The following is a 22,305-nucleotide window of genomic DNA, read 5'->3' as shown; positions in this document are numbered from 1 at the left end:
TGATTTATTAATTCAGTTAACTGGATATAAACAATACAGCACATATTGAGGTGACATTTGATCTTATTGAGATAGCTGATCTCAAAGCAGGTAAGAAACTGAGATAAGCAACTCTGAGGATGACAGTTTTGAAAGTTGCACAAAATTAGTTCTTTTTTTGGGAGGGGGAGGGGGGGGGGGTATCAGAAGTGGATGTAGGAGATCTGCACATCGCCTTCTATCTCCAGCATGTCGATCTCATTGAAGGACTGCCAGCGATGGAAAAAGTCAAACAGGTGCTGCCCGTTCACAAACACCTTAAACCTCTGGTTCCCACAACGGATTGACATCTGAGGGACAGAGAAAACTTTTGAATGCTGACACACAAAGTTATCTAGAATTTGCCAAAATCACATTAAAATTTGCTTCTAAAATTCATCATAAGGACTTGATATTACGACTGCATGACTGATGGTACTTACATCAAAGTACTGGCCCTCCATAAATGGATTCATGCTCATTTCTCTCTCCTCCTGACCCCAGTTTCCTCCAATCATACTGTTTCTTAGAACAATTCCTTCCCTGAATCTCGGATGAATGTGGAAAGCGACATCTCGAGATCTGCTCACCAAAAACTTGATGCTTAATCTGAAACGCACATCCATGAGCGTTAAACATTCATGTTACCACTTTAGTACTGCACTAGAGATTTCGGCAAGTAGTCTTAAAATCACACACTTGTGTGCTCCATAGGGAACCATGCCTCTGATGACGATGGTCCTCTTAGGGAACATCCCTCCTGGGATCATGTTGGAGTAGGGCACAAGCTTAAATACAAAATGAGATATCTTATATGAGTATTACACAGTAACACAGGTGGCCTTATAAGAGGTGTACAAAACCTATTGATGGTGTCCTAAAGGTTACAGTCTGGTGTCTAATGGGATTGAAGTCTTGTTTGACAAATTCAATGATGGTCAAACTTTCTTTGTTATGCATCATTTCAGAAACCAACAAAAGTTCAAGCTTCACAACCCACGTTTTTCTTAGTCATAATAATAGAAAAGGTAAAAATGAACATTTTCATTAAACAAAGTTCAGCATGTGAGCTCATCTTGTTTATGTTCTCTAAACAAATTATCTTCATTTGACTAAATTCACCTCATATTTTCAGATTTAATCTTTCAAAATAATACCCGTGGAGTCAGTGACTGGACTGAAAGTTGAGTGTTGTGCAAATTTTACTTACAGGGTTGTAGACTGGCTGCCCACTCATACCCTGATTAGTAGATAGAAAATATGAGTAGGTTTAGCAAATGTGAATATATATGAACTATGTATAAAAAGAACATGACGATTTTTTGTGCAATGTTCTCACCGGCAGATTTGAGCCTGGAAAGGCGCCCTTAAATAATAATAACAACAGAAAGAAATAAAAAAACAAAATAAAAATGAAAGATACAAAAAAAAGACAAAAGAAGGAAAATTTTAATTCATTCAGATTTTTGTCATAAAAATTCAGCTTGCACAGATTATTTAAGTTATAACATAATTCAATACCCCCATTCCACCTCCCATGCCTCCTGGATATCCATCCTGCAAGGAATCAATCAGAAGTTTTAAAATTACTTTATTCTGTTACATATGTGTGACCTACATTTTATAATATAGCAAATATAAATCTGAGGAATAAAAGTTTTGTTTTTTTTACCCCCATGTCACCTCCTGGATATCCTCCTGGCTGAAATGTTCAAACATGTTTGTTTAATGATGTGTGTACTAGCATGTTATTTGAAAACTTACAGTGGTCTTGTCAAAAGTAAATATACAATAATCAATATACTTACTCCCATTCCTCCTCCCATGCCACCTGGGTAACCTCCCTGGATGTCAAAAGAAACACAGTGCAGTTCAAATGTGCAGACTTCCTCTCACTACAGCTCCAGTAATATTTAAAGAATCTGAATTCAAAACATGCTTCAGCAAAAGTAACATACCCCCATGCCACCTAATGGATATCCTCCTGGCTGAAAAATTCAAATATGTTTGTTTTATCATTTGTGTACTAATGTGGCACTTAAAAAATTACAGTGATCTTATCAAAAGCAAATGTTCAGTTACTCAGTACACTTACTCCCATTCCTCCTCCCATGCCACCTGGGTAACCTCCCTGGATGTCAAAAGAAGCACGGTGCAGTTCAAATTAAATATATGCACACTTTATCTCACTACAGTAATATTTAAAGAAACAATCCAAAACATATCTCAGCAAAAGTAACATACCCCCATGCCACCTCCTGGATATCCTCCTGGCTGAAAAGTTCAAATATGAATGTTGAATAATATGAAATCTAACGTGGCACTTGAAAAATTACAGCGATCTTATCAAAAGCAAATGTTCAGTTACTCAGTAGACTTACTCCCATTCCTCCTCCCATGCCACCTGGGTAACCTCCCTGGATGTCAGAAGAAGCACGGTGCAGTTCAAATTAAATATATGCACACTGTATTTCACTACAGTAATATTTAAAGAAACAGAATGCAAAACATATCTCAGCAAAAGTAACATACCCCCATGCCACCTCCTGGATATCCTCCCTGTTGAAAAGCAGGGAATGATTGTAATCATGAAAAAGCTGTGGTAAATTAATTTGTATCATTTTGATATTTCATATATATATACTCACTCCCATTCCTCCTCCCATTCCACCCTAAAAAGATCAAATAGGGAAAAAATGAATTAAAAACAAAATCTTCACAAAGTAAGTGTTGTTGACCATAATAATGATTAAACACAGAAGATTGTGTTGTTTGAAATACAAGGAGAAATCTGGCATATTGATAGAAACATACTTATTCATTCATTCATACAAACATATTTATTCATCTGCTAATTTCACATTTGTAAAGAGATGACTTTTAAACCCAGCAAAACATGAAAGAAAAATGATTTGTCTGAATATGATGCAACATGTACTGTTTTAATTATTCCCATTCCTTCATGATACCTATGCATGCCCTATTGGGTGTAACAGTGTTTATGTGGTATTATTCCACTTGCCACAAATGTCAGTGTAATGGGGAAACAGCGCCCCCTCTCGGTGTGGCTGGTTAGGTGAGGCTGGCTGCAGTAATCGCTGCCAGTCTGCCGTAGCCATGTACTACGACCATAAAACATGTTTGATTAACTAATGGGCACCGAGTGTAAAAAGTGCTTAGTGGACACATGTCCAACACCAGTTTTATGTACTTTTCATTTGTTTATTATTGTGTAAAACTGTATGCTAAAGCGGAATGCTAATGGGATGTTCTGCCGTAGTGTGCTGTGCGGAGTGGTGTGTGGCGAGCCCTTTGCACTGATACAACACCGTTGTTTCCATTCAGGAAATATAGCGGCAACGATCGATCACAGACTCTTTGTCTTCTTAAAAACACAACACAACACAGAGTCGAGGAGTCTGTTTGGGCCGAACTGTTGCAGCAGAAACCGGTTACATGGGCACATAAGCAGAAATCGTTAGCCAACAGCTGCCAGACTTGTTAAATGTAAACTTTTGATAATTTTGGCTTAATTTATTTTCCCCAGCAAAGCCCGAAGCATCAATGCGGAAGATTCACAGAGCTGAGGTCTCACCCCAATAAAATTAATCATCTGGATGGAAACATCTCCTGCAATCTGCAGCCCACGAACTTGCTCCATAGGGATGCGGTGTTGAAAAATATGGAAATCCATCCCATTTACTTTAATCTGCAACAGAATAATGTCATATTGGTGTTGGATTAAATCAATACAGAAGTAAAAGAAGCATAAGTGGTAATAATATAACGGACTGACTATAACTAATACCTTATAATTATATTATAGTGAGTATAAACCATTTATTGAGTCTTTTATTACAGCTTTTAAATACTAAAATCAGGATAAAGTAGACTAGAAATGGTTTGCATTGTCTGTACAACAGTTTTGCCTGACCTGATAGCCCTGAAAATTAACAATGAAGACCATTTCAAAATGCTCTCCTTTTCGAAAAGGCATCCTGTGAATCTTCTCCTCTGACCCCCAGGATCCATTCTGACAGGTGTTGAAGACCACCTTGTCCCAGCCATCAAATCGAGGGTTGAAGTGTAGGGCAATGTCGCTGGATTCATATTCTCCACAAATCAGGTTGATAAAGAACCTGCCAATGAAAAGAAAGAAAGTAGTGCTGTCAGCGTTAATCTCGTTAAAATGACGTTCACGCCATAACTGCATTAACGCGGGAAATCTCCGTTAACGAGTTACCGTGGATCCCCTGGTGCGTGGGGCTGGATGGTTTCACCTTATTAGCGCGGTTAGCACGTTAACGCGTTGACGCTGTCCAGCCCCTTATAACTAATGATAACCACCTTGAGAATGGACAAAATATATTTAACAGCTATTAACTATAATAAATTTCTTGCAAAGTGTACAGTGTCACAAGTTTATGTCTTCCACTCACCTGGTTATGTGCTTAGGAATGGTCCCCTGGATATAGATGGACATCCCTTCCCTCAGCCCTCCATAAATAGGCCCTAGATAGGGTATGTTCTGTACCATGGACAAAATATTAAGTAACTATAACACAGCAACACTGTGTTGTATGCAAGGCTATGAAGTGCACTTACAAATGTCAGTCGTGTTATGATTAAATCAGCTAAATCAAATTACTTTGCAGTGCTTAATTACAGTACTCTAGTAAATATTAATCAGGCATTTCCAAACTATTTGGTTTGTACCAAATCTGTTGTTTTATTTGTTTCAGTGAAATCATTTTTGAAGCCAAAAGAGGCCCAGCATTTCAATATTTAATACAAAAGCCTGGGCAGTATGGACAGCATTGTGAATCTATCTAGTGTTTATCTTATTTCGCAACAGTTCTTACTCTCCCAGTTTGGCCTCTCTCTCTCTGTGTTACTGGGCATGACAAAACACATTCAGTTCATACACTATATACACTGTCCTCCATAATGCTGGGACAAATACACAATTTTTGTACTTTTGACTCTGTATACACCACAGTGGACAAGTCTTGAATATGATCAGTCTGTCTCTGTTAAGATGCCATGTACACAGGCCTTTAAGGTGGCCGTGATTAAATCATTACTTAAAAAGACATTACCTTACCTAGCACGTGGCCCCCAAATATTAAAAATCACATATTGAGATAACAAACGAAAAGGTGCTACAAAGAGCTGGCGTTTTCCCCATAGCCACCATTGTTGCTCAATGTCCATTTCAGTTCGCGGGACACATCTTGCGCTTCCACATTCTTGATTTTTAGTTCAAAAAAATTCTTATAATGACTAACTACTCCTGAAATTTTGGAGATGTTGGCTCTTTGTACAGTAAAGTTACGGTGGGACACAAATAACATCAGGCTGATCCTGCCACAGTTTGTTCCCCATGTCCAAATCACAGACAAACGGTATCCCAAATTCTTGATTTTTAGTTCAGAAACACTTCTTATAATGACTCCTGAAATATTGGAGCTTTTAGCTCTTTATACAGTAAAGTTACAGGAGGATACAAATAATAATCGGTCAGTTATCTGCCAGTTTATTGAAATAATCCCATTCGATAACACGTGAGAACAATAAATATATAATTTTCTGTTGTAACATTCAAACTGAACGGTAATGTAACGACACTCGTTTTTCAAGTTTTCACTAAAAAAGCTCATTTCTTCCATGTCTGGTTGGATCTAATTCGGGCGTAATCAATTGGATCCACTCTCCCTGCCCAGCAAATCCTCCCAATGCAGGGGAAACAAATTCTGTCGGGCATACCTACCTTGGCACAACACTTGTCTCCACAAACGAGGGGCTTGAAATACCCTAGAAATCACAAGTAAGTCTGCCGTCTGAGAGCAAAGGGATCTATTGGGTTGATATGGTACCTTGTAGGTGAGGAGAAAGATTTTAAATTGCTACTATCAGATAAATATGGTCTCTCTTTCCAGTCCCTCTCAGCAACTAATATTTCCATACTGCTTAAATAAAAGCAAGGATTACTATTCATCTCTGATTCACTTTCAGTGACTGTTTTGCCCCATCTATATCCATCTGTGCCTGTCCCTGAGCCTGGTTCTGCTGGAGGTTTATCCCTGTTAAAAAGAAGTTTATCCTTCCCAAGTGCTTGATCACAGAGGGCTATCTGATTGTTGAGGCCTGGCTGGGCGACAGCTGTCATGATTTGGTACTATAATAAATACAACTGAATTGAATTTAGCTATATATCCAGACCTACACTTCATTATCTGTCAGATTGTTAGCCTATCCTTCTACTAGTAGCCGTGACCAGTACTATGGTCAAATAGAACTTTGTTTACTTCTCCTGTTCTAAGCATTGCAACCTTTCCTAATCTTGTGCCTTCATTAATGTCCCTCACTTTAAATGTGTTATTCTTTGGGAACCACTGGAGAAAAGTGAATAACTAAAAAGAAGATCCAACTAAAAATACTAAGCCTTTGCTATAATTTTTGATTCCTCTGAACTGCTTTGTGGTGTCACTTTTTTGGTTTCTCCTTACAAAAACAGCCGACCCTCCACTGTGATATTATCTTAATTCTCTAACAAAGTATGTTCAGTGATTTCAGTTTTCAGTTCATTAATTTGAGAATTCCTGAAATGGTAATGAAACTATAAGAACCTAAAGACAATTTATTACATCTTCTCAGCATAAAATTCACACAGTGCCACAGGCTCAAATATTATTATTGTTATTAACAGAACAAAAACAATGAAGCTTGTTTAAGACCTAATAGAAAAAAAACATATATTTTTGTGGGTATCAGTGCGTGCAGATACTTACCGGGCTATAGATTGGCTGATAGCCAGGAGGAGAAACAAACATGGCTGCAGTCAGTAAGATGGGCGAGCAGAACAAAGCAGGAGAATAACTCCCTGTGATCAAGCACTAATACCACCCAGACGCCTTATTTTATACAAGCAGTGAGGGAGGAGTAGATCAGGGTACCACACCCAGCCCTGCATCACTGTTTGTTTTGGAAGAACCTGATTCAAATAACCTTTGCCCCAGCAGAGGAGTGGCACTTGAGTGAAAAAAAAACGAGAATGCGTTTGTGTGCAGCTGTGCAAGGAAAAACCAAAATGATTGAGCAATGAGTATCCATTCTACAGGATGGTGATTCATTCTATTTTTCAAGTCTTCGTGGTAGACCTGATTAAATTCATACTCAATACATAATGTAAAATGATTTTTTTTATAGAGTGCTTTGTAGTTATGTGTGCAAAAAGCCTTTTTAAATAAAGTAGAGATCTATGTAGGAAGAAATTACCTCTGCTACACACAGAAACCAGCTATTCCCTGATGTTCTCCTGCTGGCTGCTGAGCCCAAAAGATCGTCCATCATTCGAGTCACTGCGCTGTGAGCTAGAAAAAGCCCTTGAGGATCTGCCAGACCCACAAGATCCAGATGAGATTCTATACGTGAACATGGACGAGTCCTCCATGGAGCTCGGAGCCGTTGGTGGTCGTGACCCCACTGGACGCTCATCCCCTCTCTGCTTGAAAGGCCTGGAGTCTGTGACCACAGTGGCGGTCCACCACCCCAACCGTTATGTCCTCTGTCCACAGCACGAAACCAACCGAACCCTTTCTGACTCCATGGAGAGCCTGGACATGCCAGTATCATCCTCCACAGCCACATTGCCTCTACAGTCATCATGCCACTCCACTCCCAATCGCACTCCAACTGTTGAGCTGCTCGAGGACAGGAATGGATCCAAGAAAATGCCCTGGCAGTGACACCCTCACTCTTAAAAATGACAAGACTGGTCATTGCCAAAGTGTGCTATCCCAGTACAAGTACAAAGAACAAAATCCAGCCCGTCGCTGATTCTTTCTAACAGCAAGAAGAAACCTTATGTGGCTCTCTATATATAGTTTGCACAGACATACTCATAAACAAGTAGCCAAATTCATTCCAAGGACATGAAGGACTGATATTTTATTTTCAACCCCTTTCTTATAAGATGACGGGTTGAAAAAACACCTTATAAGCCAACCTTGTCTTATGAAGTTTTATTACACTATCCAGAGCCAAGTGAATGTAAAATTTCATTTGCTGTAGCAGTTGGGGACACTCTTATCAATAAGAGGGTGAAGAGATCTAGATTCCATGCTACATGCCCACACACACTGCAGCAGAATCAGAGAAATTAATTACTAACAAACACACCATTTCTGTTCAACCACCTGAATGCAAAAGAGTAATTAAGCTAAAAATAAAAAATAAAAAAAAAATCTTCGTAAAACCAGCTCAGACACTGCCAGACTAAACCCGAAAGCTTGAACTTTACAGTGAGTCAGCACTTGTATGGAGGACCTGTCACACCCAAGGAAACAATTATATAAGAAGAAACTTCATTCATTTTTGGAAGAAAGAAGCAGCAGAGCCTGTTTTACACGAGGTGAATTATGTGATCAGAAAACCTGTTGTTTTTAAGGTTGTATTAATACCTACAATAAGAAAGTTTATGAAGAGGTTAAGAATGCCTAGCTTGGTTGCCTTAAGTTGACCCTATTTTTCATTAGCCTTAAAATTGTCAGAAGTGTCAAAACACGAACTCCGTGGAGGAAGTTGTGCATCTGTTGGCTTTCCATCTAAAGACGTATTCCCAATATACATCTTTAAAAATAAATAAATAAATTGCAGTTCAAGTACACTGAGCGAGTCATAGTGTTAAGAAAGCAAGTCTTTCCTCACTGACAGTTGTTACATGTGCATGTCCTGATTCACGTAATGTATACATCCTTGCTATAACTCAGGAGTCTGAGGATTTTCTACAGCGACAGCGTTTGGCGCTGTACATAGCAGAATACAAGAGAAAGACACAACAGTATGCACTTATTTTTTCTGTATTTACTTTAGTTTATCATTTTGTCATTGGAATGGCCTTGACAATAATCTGGTACACATTTCAAGATAACAAAAAATGTCAGTGAGGTGCTGTGTTTCTTAGTTGTATACATCAAAGGTACTTGTATATAAAACTATATAAAATAGTATGTTATATGTAACCCACATAAAATGATTTCTTACCGCTTTAAGAAATGATAGAGGTGAGGAAATATGGACAGCCTACCAAACCAATCAGAACACAAAGCTTGCAGTTTGTTTCGACCAATAGGAAAGCAGGCTGCCGCTGTGTGTCCCGCCCATCTCCCTGTGTCCGCTTCTAGGCGTGTGTAGTCGTGTGCTGGCGGGAGGAAAAGTGTGCTGTGGTGCAGTGGTTTGTTTCCTGAGACACTGAGGTTTTTGAGTTGGAAAAAGTACTAGATATAAGTTTGCAACAAATTCTGCTGCACATGAGTTCACTGGTTATCAGCGATGTTCCATATTGAAAATAGTGGCAGTGAGTAAACAGGCGGATGCTGCAGTTTTCCGGTGACTTTATAGAGCACTGTATGGAGCTAAACTGTTAGCCTGGTTAACTCTGATTTGTTATCAACTGCCTGAAAGTTCATCTCATTCTGCTTCCAGGAGTGAGGTAACACTTAAAGTACAACTTATGTTTATTTGTATTCACGTTGAGACATCATATTACTGTCATTAAAGAGTAAAAAACGTGCCCTGTTGTGTCATTTAGAGCCCGGCATGTTTGACTAACGGTGTGTTCACACCGAACGCGATAGAGGCGGCCAGAGCGTCAGGTTTACATGTAAAGTCAATGGAAAGAGCGCGATGACACGCGATTGCGCGTCTGGCGAAAATTCGGAAGCATATTTGCGTCGCGAAAACGCCAAAACTCGTGAAACGCGCGTCAGTGTACCGCGTCTGGCGCGTTTGACTCGCGGAAAAAACCACGCGCGTGAGTTTTTGTGTTGCATTTTGTGCATACGCGTGTTTCGCCTCTACCGCTTGAGTTGGAAAAATTTGAACTCCAGCGTCAAATCGCGCCGCGTCAACCAATCAGGAACCTGGTGACGTGGCTGTAACCAGGTCAAAGGGGCAGATCCAGCCAAAGCCCTTCATACTTCATTCAATATGGAGGGAAGGCTAATCAACGCTGCTTTGTGTACCGAGACAGGAATATAAAGGACCGAGCTTGGAGGAAGAAATGTGAAGAGATCGGGCAACCTGGTAAGTTCATTCATTTCTCTTTTTACATTTTTCACTGACCCGGGGAAGCCGCACAAAAGCTAGCAAGCCACCGCTATTTTCCCACTGATGTACAAATACCGTTCTGCTTTTATGCATGTTGTCATATAGGAATATATTTTGTTTATTAATAAACAGCACACAGTGGTCCCGCTCATCCGTCACTGCCTCGCTTTTTCGCTGATTTTTTTATTGCACAGTACAGCATTGCATTCTGCAGCCTGATTGACAAATCTCCTCCGTGCTGTGTCTCCTGCGCTTGTCAAATTTATCATGTTTGGTTTTGATAACCATCACATCCAATAGATAAAACAGCACAAAAACACCCATAACTATGACCCTCATTCGGAAATAGACACCTGCACCGCGAGGGAAAAATGCGCATGAAAGTGGCAGGCAGATGAAGACAAAACACGGCATAATAATACTTTGACGTTTTGAAATCTACAAAGGTTTGCACTTTGAGAATCAACTTGTGAGAACTGTGACTAATGTTCATGTGTGTGGGGAAAACAGTGTATAAAGTGCGTGGCGAGGGGCTAGTTATTCTGACAACCCCTGCTGCAATAAATGAGGGACCACTGTATATACTTTCTCTATGACTATTGTTTAAAACCTGTTAACATTTAATATTGTCTTGATCGAGCCAGCTGATTCTGCAGCAGAGCATCACCTGTTGCTTCTCCTGGCTCCCCAGTCCCTGAGCTCCTGCTGCTGCACCCACAGGTATGCAATTGTAGCATCAGATGTACAGCACGCACTGATAGCTTTTTACTCGGTGGGATTCCCTTGTGATCACCTTTACTAAATATATACAACCAATCTGATTATATCCTTTTTTTTTTTACTTTTCAATGTTGAAATGAAAATCTAGTAGCAGCCTTCTCATTTCTTTGTGTTTTGTGCTGTTTTACACGCCCAGAGAGGAGGACAGCTCAGAGGCAGATGAGGGACGGGTCCCAGGACGGTCCATCGGTGGTGGAGCTGGCCATCCTGGAGTTCCTGAAGAGGCCACGCCAGTCTCCAATGGAGCATTTCCTCCTCAGCCTTGTTCCTGCTCTGGAGAGCAGCTGGGTCCTTTTAATTCCTGTCTCTCTGTAAATACTTATATTTTATATATATATGTTTAATGTTTTTCTGTTTGAGAATTTTAATATTATTTCAAATAAATTTGTATAATGACTAATGTCTCAGTTCTACTACACAGCAAATGTTGGCACACGACTTGACACATGTAGAATTTATTTCATATTATACTAATGACAAAATATACTAATACAGTGGGATGCAAAGGTTTGGGCAACCTTGTTAATAGCCATTATTTTCCTGTTACAATAAAAAAGGTCAGTTAAATATATCATGCAGGAGACACACACAGTGATATTTGAGAAGTGAAAAGAAGTTTACTGGATTTACAAAAAGTGTGCAATAATTGTTTAAACAAAATCAAGCAGGTGCATAAATTTGGGCACCACAAAAAAAGAAATGGAATAAATATTTAGTGTATATCAATGTGTGTGTCTCCTATATGATATATGGGGTGCCTTTGTCTGGACGTGCTTCCCATCCAGAGCTCCACAGCAGAGAGGGAAGTTCCAGCGCTCCTGGAATCCCTCTGTGATGGACCGCCAGTCTCCAGGTGAAGGCACAGCCATGAAGTCGTCCACTACACAGTCCCAGATGGCCGTCGCTACCTGGGGGGTGATCTGGCACACCGTGGACACACCGACTCTGAAACTGAACGCGATGGTCCTGAAGGAGTCCCCGGTGGCAAGGGACCTGGACAAAATTGTTCAAAATTAGTATTATGTGTACTGCAGTTACAAAATACATTATTCAAATTCCAAAATACCTTTGTGATGTCAGATTTAAATTACAAAACATAAATCTTACATAAAACATTATGTAATTATAAGGATAATTACATAATATATATTAGATATAATATAAAACAGTCAGTTGTGTTTTGTTTTAACTTTCAAATATCATAATTTCATTGGTAGCAACTTTTACCACTACAGTGAGCCAATGACTTATAATTCCTCAACATGTCAGTGAGGTAGGAATGAAGTAAGACATTAATAGAAATAAAGAGTTGTATGTTGACATGTAGCCCTTTCCTTGCTTAAATCATTGTTAATATTTTTGAAAAATTAGCCTGTGATAAGACAGCTTATCAAGATAGAATATGCTAGATAGAACCATATAACTAAAGATGAACCAAACTGTTCACAATTTCATCTAGCTCTCAGTTTTAAGAAATGCTGGTGACCCCTGTTATAGAGTCTGACAGCTGCAAGGATTATATACAAATATTCAACTATACCAGAATTAAACCAGGTGTAAATAAAAAAAAGGAGTATCACTACAAAGGTTACCAACAGTGGTTCTCGTACCACAGTTTGATATCAGCAAACACCGAGACACTGATAGACACCACAGCCATGCTATCATTGCAAACACTGATAACAGCATAAATCGAATTAAATCGGGACTTGATGAGACCTTTCAAGTATCACTAGAAATATTATACACAGTCGTCTCCGTACCACAGTTTGCTATCAGTAAACACTGACGGCATTCACTGTTAGCATAGCACATCCATGTTAGCAGTGTATAAACGGATGGTTTAGCATATATTAGCACAGGTATCAATAAAGGACTACCGTATTAAAGACTTTTACTAACCTCAGGCAGATGGACAGGCGCTCTGCAGGTGGGATTGAGCGCCTGTAGTTGGTGTCTAGGCGGGCGATTCTGGGACCGACGCGGGAAAGTAGGTCCTCAAACTGGGCAAGTGAAAGATGGTGATATCGCTGAAAACGGCCGTCATCCAGGTGAAACTCACCAAACTGCTCACACCTCTGGAGGACCGGACCCAGGTACGACGAGGACGTCCTTAACGCCGCTGCTTTGCTCTCCAGGCGCTCTCCTCGCGCCTCAAAATATGCAATTTTGAGGCGCGATGGATTTCTGTTGGACACGCGTCGAGGTGCGAATGTGCACGTGTCAAATTAGGGGCGTTTGGGGCGTTTTCGCTCGCGCCTATCGCGTTCGGTGTGAACACACCGTAAGAGACTAGTGATGGTAAATTCGATTCTTTTTACTGAATCCAGTTTGAATGAGTCACTCATCAAAATGAATTGGGTTTTTCGAGTCACTGAGTCAGTTGCCCAGCGAGTGCAAAAAATGTAGATTTTCACTCAAACTTAATTTGTTTCTCTTTTCATGTAAATTCTACTGCTAAGCTGAGTGATTGATAAAGAAAAACAACTATTTGTAAAGAGCAAAAAAAAATCTAAAGGGAACATTTATTTTATTTTTTTATTTTCCTCAAATGTTTCTCATGTAAATAATTTAGTGAAAAAGCAAATTTGTGATTATTTTACTTGCATTATTGCAGCAGCAGAATGCGAGTCAGATACTGTATTTTTTTTTAATAGTGGTGGAACTTACTTCATATATTTTTCCTTTACTCTGCTTATTATCTTTGCAAAACAAACAAAGTGTAGACTGAATGTTATACTGCGTAGGTCAGACTATCAGACTTCATCTCAGGTGAAGGAGTGACTCTTCCACAGTAACACGCTCTGAGTTTCAGCAGCTGAGATCAGGGGGGGAGGGGGGAGTGAGTCCTATGTAGCGCGAGCATCCACTGAGCTGTGAGCCAAGGGGCGGTAATGCGCCTTAACGTTGGCTGCCAACCAAGAAGAACAAGAAGCTGTGAGCCAGGAGGGAGGGGGTGAGTTGATCCATTCAGCTTGTTTGAGCTGTGAGTGAGTGATTCGTTCATGTTATGATTCAGCACAGGAAGGGAGAGGGTGAGTAGCTCAAATGTGCTGTTAGCATGTTACCACAGCGATGCTACTGTGAACTGATGAGCTATTGTCTTGATGTGAGGTTTCTACTCAGGGTTTTTTCGTCCAGTCCAGAGCAGAAATGTTTTTTGTTAAGAAACTGGTTGTTGTTGTTTTTTCCACAATTTTAATTATAAGCTAGATATATTTCTACTAATGAAATTAGTTTGCTTCAGTAACAGGGATGAGTCAGTCAATGAGTCAGTTGGGCTTGTGAATCATGATTCACGAGTCAGTAAAGTGATTCTCGAGTATTGAACGATTCGTTCATGATTCGCACATCACTATGAGAGACACCATACCGTTGTCTTCGAGCATGATGCACTGAGATCGGCGAGCACATATTGTGTATGCCTCAGTTAATTTTTGTCTGTTTGTTCAAATCAAAAGTTATTTGAACAACTTATTGTTGTATAACTGAATTCATCTGAATTGTTTTGATTAATAATTGTTGCATATGCAATAACTTTATTTAATTTGCTTGGTAAGTTTTAATGTTTTCCTATTGTCTTTGGAAAAGTGCTTATTTTGCAATTTACAAAAAAGTGTTTTGACAATACATTGCAGTAATGGATAGGTTGTATAAGAGAATTGGGGTTTTTTTTTGCAAATTTGAGCATTTTAATTGCAAATTGATGTCTGATATGATCTCAACACAAGCCTAAGTTGTGGATTATAGCTAGAACAGCATAATTAGTATTTGAATTACTCTTCTGAGACTGAGATTTCCTTCTTTTCCACCTGATGATCTGCTGCACCTTGCGGTGTGGTAGGCCTGTATCACTCACACTTTCACACTCAGCTGGTTATATGTAAGACCACTGACTGAAATTTTCTCATCCCTAATTTCTTTCGCACCCTGGGAATTTGTGGACTATACCCCTTGGACAAGTTTTATTTAGGACTCTGAATAATAAGCTGCCGTGTAGAACATTCTCCACATGTGAATGGTGTGTAAGATCTTCATTTGAGTCATCTGTTTTCTGTAAAAGTTAAGGAGTCAGTTACCAGGGTGCACCCAACATTGAGAGCTAAAAGCTAACACTTGGCCAGGGTGCTATATTAGTAGTTTTATGTGGTTTTACTTTTTTTTAATTTTTTGTAATTTTCTTTCCCACAATTCTTTAAAGTGCCTTAACCCTGTGGTTGTCAGAACTTATGGTTTGGTTCACTAAAGTCGACTGGTTCTTTCCAGTCACATTCCTGTCTGTGTCTCATTTAAACACACCCCCGTTCTCCTATAGTCGAACCTATTGGCCCATTAATATAAACTATTCAGACTCGGTGGTCCATCTCCATCTAAAGGACAAAGGTCACTCTTTCGAGGATGCCAATGTTCACATTTTGGACAGAGAGGACAGATGGTTTGAAAGAGGAGTGAAAGAAGCCATTTACGTCCACTGTGAGCGACCATCTTTGAACAGAGGCGGTGGTTTACGACACCAACTGTCTGCCATCTATAATCCAGTTTTGAGATCCCTTCCCAGACGCCTTAACGCCCACTCACATCCTGGGCCATCTGACCTCAGGAAATCACATGATAGGGTGGGGCCAGGTTTCACAATGAGCTCACCCGAAACCTTGGCTGATTGTGACCCACACCCGCTTTCACACCTTGGCTCATGTGATTAGGTAGAGGATCATTAGGGGGTCCTTTGTCCCTCTCGGTGGGTTACTCCCACAGAGCTTAAATCTGGGACTCTCCACCATTTGACTTTGAACTGAAGAAGGTTCTCGGATGAGAGGTGAAACGTCTTCAAGCAACTTAAAGAAGTCCAGACGCTTTTCGTTCCAAGCTCCTTAGACTACAATGACCTGGATGACTGAGAACCTTCACAGACAAACTATTCAGTAATTCCCCTTACTGTGTTACATGTACTAGTAGCATTATGGAAATGTCTTGTTAAAAGGAAGTGTACATTTCAAGTAATAGCTTTGGTACTGTAGGCTCAGTGGGAGTACCACATTGTTTCTGAACCACGAACAGTGGTGCTGAGGCTGAGGTACTGGTTTAAATTTCCATGTTCAGATGCTATACCACTTTGAATGCAAATATGTCTCCTGTTTTATATCTGTGTCTTTGGAGTATTTTGGTCCAAAAATGAGCTTCCAACTGTATTCCAGCAAAAACTGAAACTCCATCTTACATTCAAAGCCTTAAATTTCACAGAGCCAGTATTTTGCATTACAGTGCATGTGTGTTTCGACTGCGATTTTTCCTGTTGTGTTTTTTTGAATTGGGAGAAAATTGTACTATAACTGCCTTATATTGTCACTGTAATGATTTGTAAACAAATTTTTATACAGTATATACACTATTTTGCATAAGAAATAAATCAATTAATTCATGAATGATTAATGATTTATTAATTCAGTTAACTGGATATAAACAATACAGCAGATACTGAGGCGACATTTGATCTTATTGAGATAGCTGATCTCAAAGCAGGTAAGAAACTGAGATAAGCAACTCTGTGGATGAGATATTTTTGAAAGTTGCACAAAATTTGTTATTTTTTTGGGAGGGGGAGGGGGGGGTATCAGAAATGGATGTAGGAGATCTGCACATCGCCTTCTATCTCCAGCATGTCGATCTCATTGAAGGACTGCCAGCGATGGAAAAAGTCAAACAGGTGCTGCCCGTTCACAAACACCTTAAACCTCTGGTTTCCACAACGGATTGACATCTGAGGGACAGAGAAAACTTTTGAATGCTGACACACAAAGTTGTCTAGAATTTGCCAAAATCACATTAAAATTTGCTTCTAAAATTCACCATACGACTGCGTGACTGATGTTACTTACATCAAAGTACTGGCCCTCCATAAATGGATTCATGCTCATTTCTCTCTCCTCCTGGCCCCAGTTTCCTCCAATCATACTGTTTCTTACAACAATTCCTTCCCTCACTCTGGGATTCATGTGGAAAGCAATGTCTCGAGATCTGCTCACCAAAAAGTTGATCCTTAATCTGAAACACAACATCCATGAGCGTTAAACATTCATGTTAGCACTTTAGTACTGCACTAGAGATTTCGGCAAGTAGTCTTAAAATCGCACACCTGTCTGCTCCATAGGGAATCATGCCTCTGATGATGATGGTCCTCTTAGGGAACATCCCTCCTGGGATCATGTTGGAGTAGGGCACAGGCTTAAATACAAAATGAGATATCTTATATGAGTATTACAGTATTACACAGTAACACAGGTGGCCTTATAAGAGGTGTACAAAACCTATTGATGGTGTCCTAAAAGTTACAGTCTGGTGTCTAATGGGATTGAAGTCTTGTTTGACAAATTCAGTGATGGTCAAACTTTCTTTGTTTTGCATCATTTCAGAAACCAACAAAAGTTCAAGCCTCACAACCCACGTTTTTCTTAGTCATAATAATGGAAAAGGTAAAAATGAACATTTTCATTAAACAAAGTTCAGCATGTGAGCTCATCTCGTTTATGTTCTCTAAACAAATCATCTTCATTTGACTAAATTCACCTCATATTTTCAGATTTAATTTTTCAATATAATACCCGTGACTCAGTGACTGGACTGAAAGTTGAGTGTTGTGCAAATTTTACTTACAGGGTTGTAGACTGGCTGCCCACTCATACCCTGATTAGTAGATAGAAAATATGAGTAGGTTTAGCAAATGTGAATATATATGAACTGTGTATAAAAAGAACATGTTGATTTTTTGTGCATTGTTCTCACCGGCAGATTTGAGCCTGGAAAGGCACCCTTAAATAATAATAATAATGATATTAATAATAATAAAAATAGAAAGAAATACAAAAACAAAATGAAAATGAAAGATAAATAAAAAGCAAAGAAAGAAAGAAAAAAATGATTACATTCAGATTTCTGTCATAAAAATTCAGCTTGCACAGATTATTTAAGTTATAACATAATTCAATACCCCCATTCCACCTCCCATGCCTCCTGGATATCCATCCTGCAAGGAATCAATCAAAAGTTTTAAAATTACTTTATTCTGTTACATATGTGTGACCTACATTTTATAATATAGCAAATATAAATCTGAGGAATAAAAGTATTTTTTTACCCCCATGTCACCTCCTGGATATCCTCCTGGCTGAAATGTTCAAACATGTTTGTTTAATGATGTGTGTACTAGCATGTTATTTGAAAACTTACAGTGGTCTTGTCAAAAGCAAATATACAATACTCAGTATACTTACTCCCATTCCTCCTCCCATGCCACCTGGGTAACCTCCCTGGATGTCAAAAGAAACACAGTGCAGTTCACATGTGCAGACTTCCTCTCACTACAGCTCCAGTAATATTTAAAGAATCTGAATTCAAAACATGCTTCAGCAAAAGTAACATACCCCCATGCCACCTCCTTGATATCCTCCTGGCTGAAGAGTTCAAATATGTATGTTTTACCATTTGTGTACTAATGTGGCACTTAAAAAATTACAGTGATCTTATCAAAAGCAAATGTTCAGTTACTCAGTACACTTACTCCCATTCCTCCTCCCATGCCATCTGGGTAACCTCCCTGGAAGTCAAAAGAAACACAGTGCAGTTCAAATGTGCAGACTTCCTCTCACTACAGATCCAGTAATATTTAAAGAAACTGAATGCAATACATGCTTCAGAAAAAGTGACATACCCCCATGCCACCTCCTGGGGGTATATCACCCAGGAGGTGGCATAGGGTTATGTCAGTTTTGATAGGATCACTGTAATTTTTCAATTACAGTGATCCTATCAAAAGCAAATGTACAGTTACTCAGTAGACTTACTCCCATTCCTCCTCCCATGCCACCTGGGTAACCTCCCTGGATGTCAAAAGAAGCACGGTGCAGTTCAAATTAAATATATGCACACTTTATCTCACTACAGTAATATTTAAAGAAACAGAATGCAAAACATATCTCAGCAAAAGTAACATACCCCCATGCCACCTCCTGGATATCCTCCCTGTTGAAAAGCAGGGAATGATTGTAATCATGAAAAAGCTGTGGTAAATTAATTTGTATCATTTTGATATTTCATATATATATACTCACTCCCATTCCTCCTCCCATTCCACCCTAAAAAGATCAAATAGGGAAAAATGAATTAAAAACAAAATCTTCACAAAGTAAGTGTTGTTGACCATAATAATGATTAAACACAGAAGATTGTGTTGTTTGAAATACAAGGAGAAATCTGGCATATTGATAGAAACATACTTATTCATTCATTCATACAAACATATTTATTCATCTGCTAATTTCACATTTGTAAAGAGATGACTTTTAAACCCAGCAAAACATGAAAGAAAAATTATTTTTCTGAATATGATGCAACATGTACTGTTTTAATTATTCCCATTCCTTCATGATACCTATGCATGCCCTATTGGTCACATAAGCAGAAATCGTTAGCCAACAGCTGCCAGACTTGTTAAATGTAAACTTTTGATAATTTTGGCTTAATTTATTTTCCCCAGCAAAGCCCGAAGCATCAATGCGGAAGATTCACAGAGCTGAGGTCTCACCCCAATAAAATTAATCGTCTGGATGGAAACATCTCCTGCAATCTGCAGCCCACGAACTTGCTCCATAGGGATGCGGTGTTGAAAAATATGGAAATCCATCCCATTTACTTTAATCTGCAACAGAATAATGTCATATTTGTGTTGCATTAAATCAATAAAAGAAGCATAAGTGGTAATAATATAACTGATCACATACTGACTATAACTAATACCTTACAATTATATTATAGTAAGAATAAACCATTTATTGAGTCTTCAGTTACAGCTTTTACATGAATAGATTTTTACATTTTTACATACATAGAATTTGTTTTCATTGTCTGTACAACAGTTTGTCCTGACCTGATAGCCCTGCAAAGTAACGATGATGACCATTTCAAAATGCTCTCCCTTTCTAAAAGGCATTTTGTGAATCTTGTCCTCTGACCCCCAGGATCCATTCTGACAGGTGTTGAAGACCACCTTGTCCCTGCCATCAAATCGAGGGTTGAAGTGTAGGGCAATGTCGCTGGATTCAGATTCTCCACAAATCAGGTTGATAAAGAACCTGCCAATGAAAAGAAAGAAAGAAAGAAAGAAAGAAAGAAAGAAAGAAAGAAAGAAAGAAAGTAGATAAGATTAGGAAACTTGCTGTAACTGTTGTAAAAAAAAGGAGCTTAATATGTTGACACAGTGAGGTATGTGCAGTTTTTACTCTGCCCGTTAATGGACTATGATCCTGAATCACTGCTGCCTCTTGGATATAAATGATAAATCATAACTAAAGATAACCACCTTGGAAACAGACAAAACTGTTTAACAGCTATTGACTATAACAAATTTCCTGTAAAGTGTATAAGGTCACAAGTTTATTTCTTCCCCTCACCTGGTGATGTGCTTGGGAATGGTCCCCTGGATATAGATGGATGTGCCTTCCCTTAGCCCTCCATTAATAGGCCCTAGATAGGGTATGTCCTGTGCCAGGGACAAAATATTAAGTAACTGTAACACAGCAACACTGTGAAATGCACGCACTTCATAGTCCAAATGTCAGTCATATTATGAATAAATCAAGTTACAAATTACTTTGCAGTGATTAATTACAGTACTCTAGTGTTATTTTGAACTATCATAATATATTTGTAAATATTATTAGTGTAGTTACTAGTTAAATGTCAAATTAGGATTTAATGTAGAATAATATTTGATGCATGTAAAATATTAATCAGGCTTTTCTATTTGGTTTGTACCAAATCTGTAAATGTATTATTTGTTTCAATGAAGCCAAAAGAGGCTCAGCATTTCAATATTTATACAAAGGCCTGGGCAGTATGGAAAGCATTGTGAATCTATCTAGTATTTATCTTATTTCACAACAGTTCTTACTCTCTCAGTTTGGCCTCTCTCTCTCTGTTACTGGGCATGGCAAAACACACGCAGTTCATATATTATATACACTGTCCTCCATAATGCTTTGGAAAAATACATAATTTTACACCACAGTGGACAAGTCTTAAATATGATTAATCAATCTATTAACAAGCCATGTTCAACAAAAGGGCTGAAACAGGTGACCCTGAACTCTCCCTTAGTTATGGTGCAATAGGCCTATTCTGCTGGGGACTTTCCATAAAGCACTGCGCGTTTCTTTCTTTGTGTGTTTATGCACAACTTTGAATGTTATCGTTAGTCATTATTCATCTATGACTCACTTCCAGTTAATGTTTTGCCCTGTCTTTGTCCCCTCACCCATAAACAGTCATGGTGGATGGGTGCCCGTCCCTGAGCCTGGTTTTGCTGGAGGTTTATTCCTCTTAAAAGGGAGTTTTTCCTCCCCAAGTGCTTGATCACAGGGGGCTATCTGATTATTGGGGCCTGGCTGGGTCTTGAAGCGACAGCTGTCATGATTTAGAACTATATAAATACAAATGAATTGAATTTAGCTGTATATCCTGACCTACACTCCCTTATCGGTCAGATTGTTTAGTCTATTCTTCCACTAAGAACCGTGACCAGTACTATGGTCAGTTAGAACGTTGTTTACTTACTCCTGTTCTAAGTGTTATAAACTTTCCTAATCCATGCCTTCATTAATGTCCCTCACTTAAAACGTGTCATTATTTGGGAACCACTGGAAAAAACAGAATAACTAAAAAGAAGATCCAACTAAAAATACTAAGTCTTTGCTATCATTTTGTGGTGTCACTTTTTTGGTTTCTCCTTACAAAAATGGCCGACCTTCCACTGTGATATTATCTGAATTCTCTAACAAAGTATGTGATTGCACTTTTGAGTTAATACATTTGCAAAATCCTGTAATGGTAATGAAACTATGAGAACCTAAGGACAATTTATTACATCTTCTCAGCATAAAATTCACACAGTGCCACAGGCTCAAATATTATTATTGTTATTAACAGAACAAAAAGAATGAAGCTTGTTTAAGACCTAATAGAAAAAAAAACCATATATTTTTGTGGGTATCAGTGCGTGCAGATACTTACCGGGCTATAGATTGGCTGATAGCCAGGAGGAGCAACAAACATGGCTGCAGTCAGTAAGATGGGCGAGCAGAACAAAGCAGGAGAACTTCACCAAGCACTAATACCACCCAGATGCCTTATTTTATACAAGCAGTGAGGGAGGGGTAGAACAGGGTACCACACCCAGCCCTGCATCACTGTTTACTTTGGAGTAACGTGATGCAAATAACCTTTGCCCCAGCAGAGGAGTGGCACTTGAAAGAAAAAGACTGAGAATGCGTTTGTGTGCAGCTGTGCAAGGAAAAACCAAAATGATGAAGCAATGAGAATCCATTCTATAGGGTGGTGATTCATTCT

General features: G+C 39.0%; 2 protein-coding genes and 1 long non-coding RNA gene across 3 annotated transcripts; 1 reads left to right on the top strand and 2 right to left on the bottom strand.

Moving 5' to 3' along the window:
• Positions 1 to 182: 182 nt before the first annotated feature.
• On the bottom strand, positions 183 to 6,851 carry LOC134641452 (galectin-4-like). The gene is made up of 17 exons (XM_063493879.1): positions 6,810 to 6,851; positions 4,458 to 4,546; positions 3,953 to 4,157; positions 3,614 to 3,727; positions 2,667 to 2,690; positions 2,551 to 2,577; positions 2,400 to 2,435; positions 2,101 to 2,149; positions 1,977 to 2,002; positions 1,827 to 1,862; positions 1,691 to 1,720; positions 1,540 to 1,575; positions 1,358 to 1,384; positions 1,229 to 1,258; positions 718 to 806; positions 462 to 627; positions 183 to 329 (listed from the first exon to the last, which is right to left on the bottom strand). The coding sequence occupies exons 1-17, from the start codon at positions 6,849 to 6,851 to the stop codon at positions 183 to 185; spliced, it is 1,173 nt and encodes a 390-aa protein (XP_063349949.1).
• A 2,913-nt stretch (positions 6,852 to 9,764) lies between these two features.
• On the top strand, positions 9,765 to 11,210 carry LOC134641696 (uncharacterized). The gene is made up of 3 exons (XR_010095561.1): positions 9,765 to 10,104; positions 10,773 to 10,848; positions 11,045 to 11,210. It is a non-coding gene; the product is annotated as an uncharacterized LOC134641696 (long non-coding RNA).
• A 5,308-nt stretch (positions 11,211 to 16,518) lies between these two features.
• On the bottom strand, positions 16,519 to 22,011 carry LOC134641419 (galectin-4-like). The gene is made up of 17 exons (XM_063493837.1): positions 21,970 to 22,011; positions 20,352 to 20,440; positions 19,829 to 20,033; positions 19,487 to 19,600; positions 19,014 to 19,037; positions 18,898 to 18,924; positions 18,747 to 18,782; positions 18,451 to 18,499; positions 18,327 to 18,352; positions 18,177 to 18,212; positions 18,041 to 18,070; positions 17,894 to 17,929; positions 17,689 to 17,715; positions 17,560 to 17,589; positions 17,042 to 17,130; positions 16,785 to 16,950; positions 16,519 to 16,666 (listed from the first exon to the last, which is right to left on the bottom strand). The coding sequence occupies exons 1-17, from the start codon at positions 22,009 to 22,011 to the stop codon at positions 16,520 to 16,522; spliced, it is 1,173 nt and encodes a 390-aa protein (XP_063349907.1). The 3' UTR covers position 16,519.
• Positions 22,012 to 22,305: the final 294 nt, after the last annotated feature.

The sequence above is a fragment of the Pelmatolapia mariae genome, linkage group LG14 (genome assembly GCF_036321145.2).
Source record: "Pelmatolapia mariae isolate MD_Pm_ZW linkage group LG14, Pm_UMD_F_2, whole genome shotgun sequence".
NCBI classification, from domain to species: domain Eukaryota; kingdom Metazoa; phylum Chordata; class Actinopteri; order Cichliformes; family Cichlidae; genus Pelmatolapia; species Pelmatolapia mariae.
This window is presented reverse-complemented; position numbering and strand designations above follow the sequence as displayed.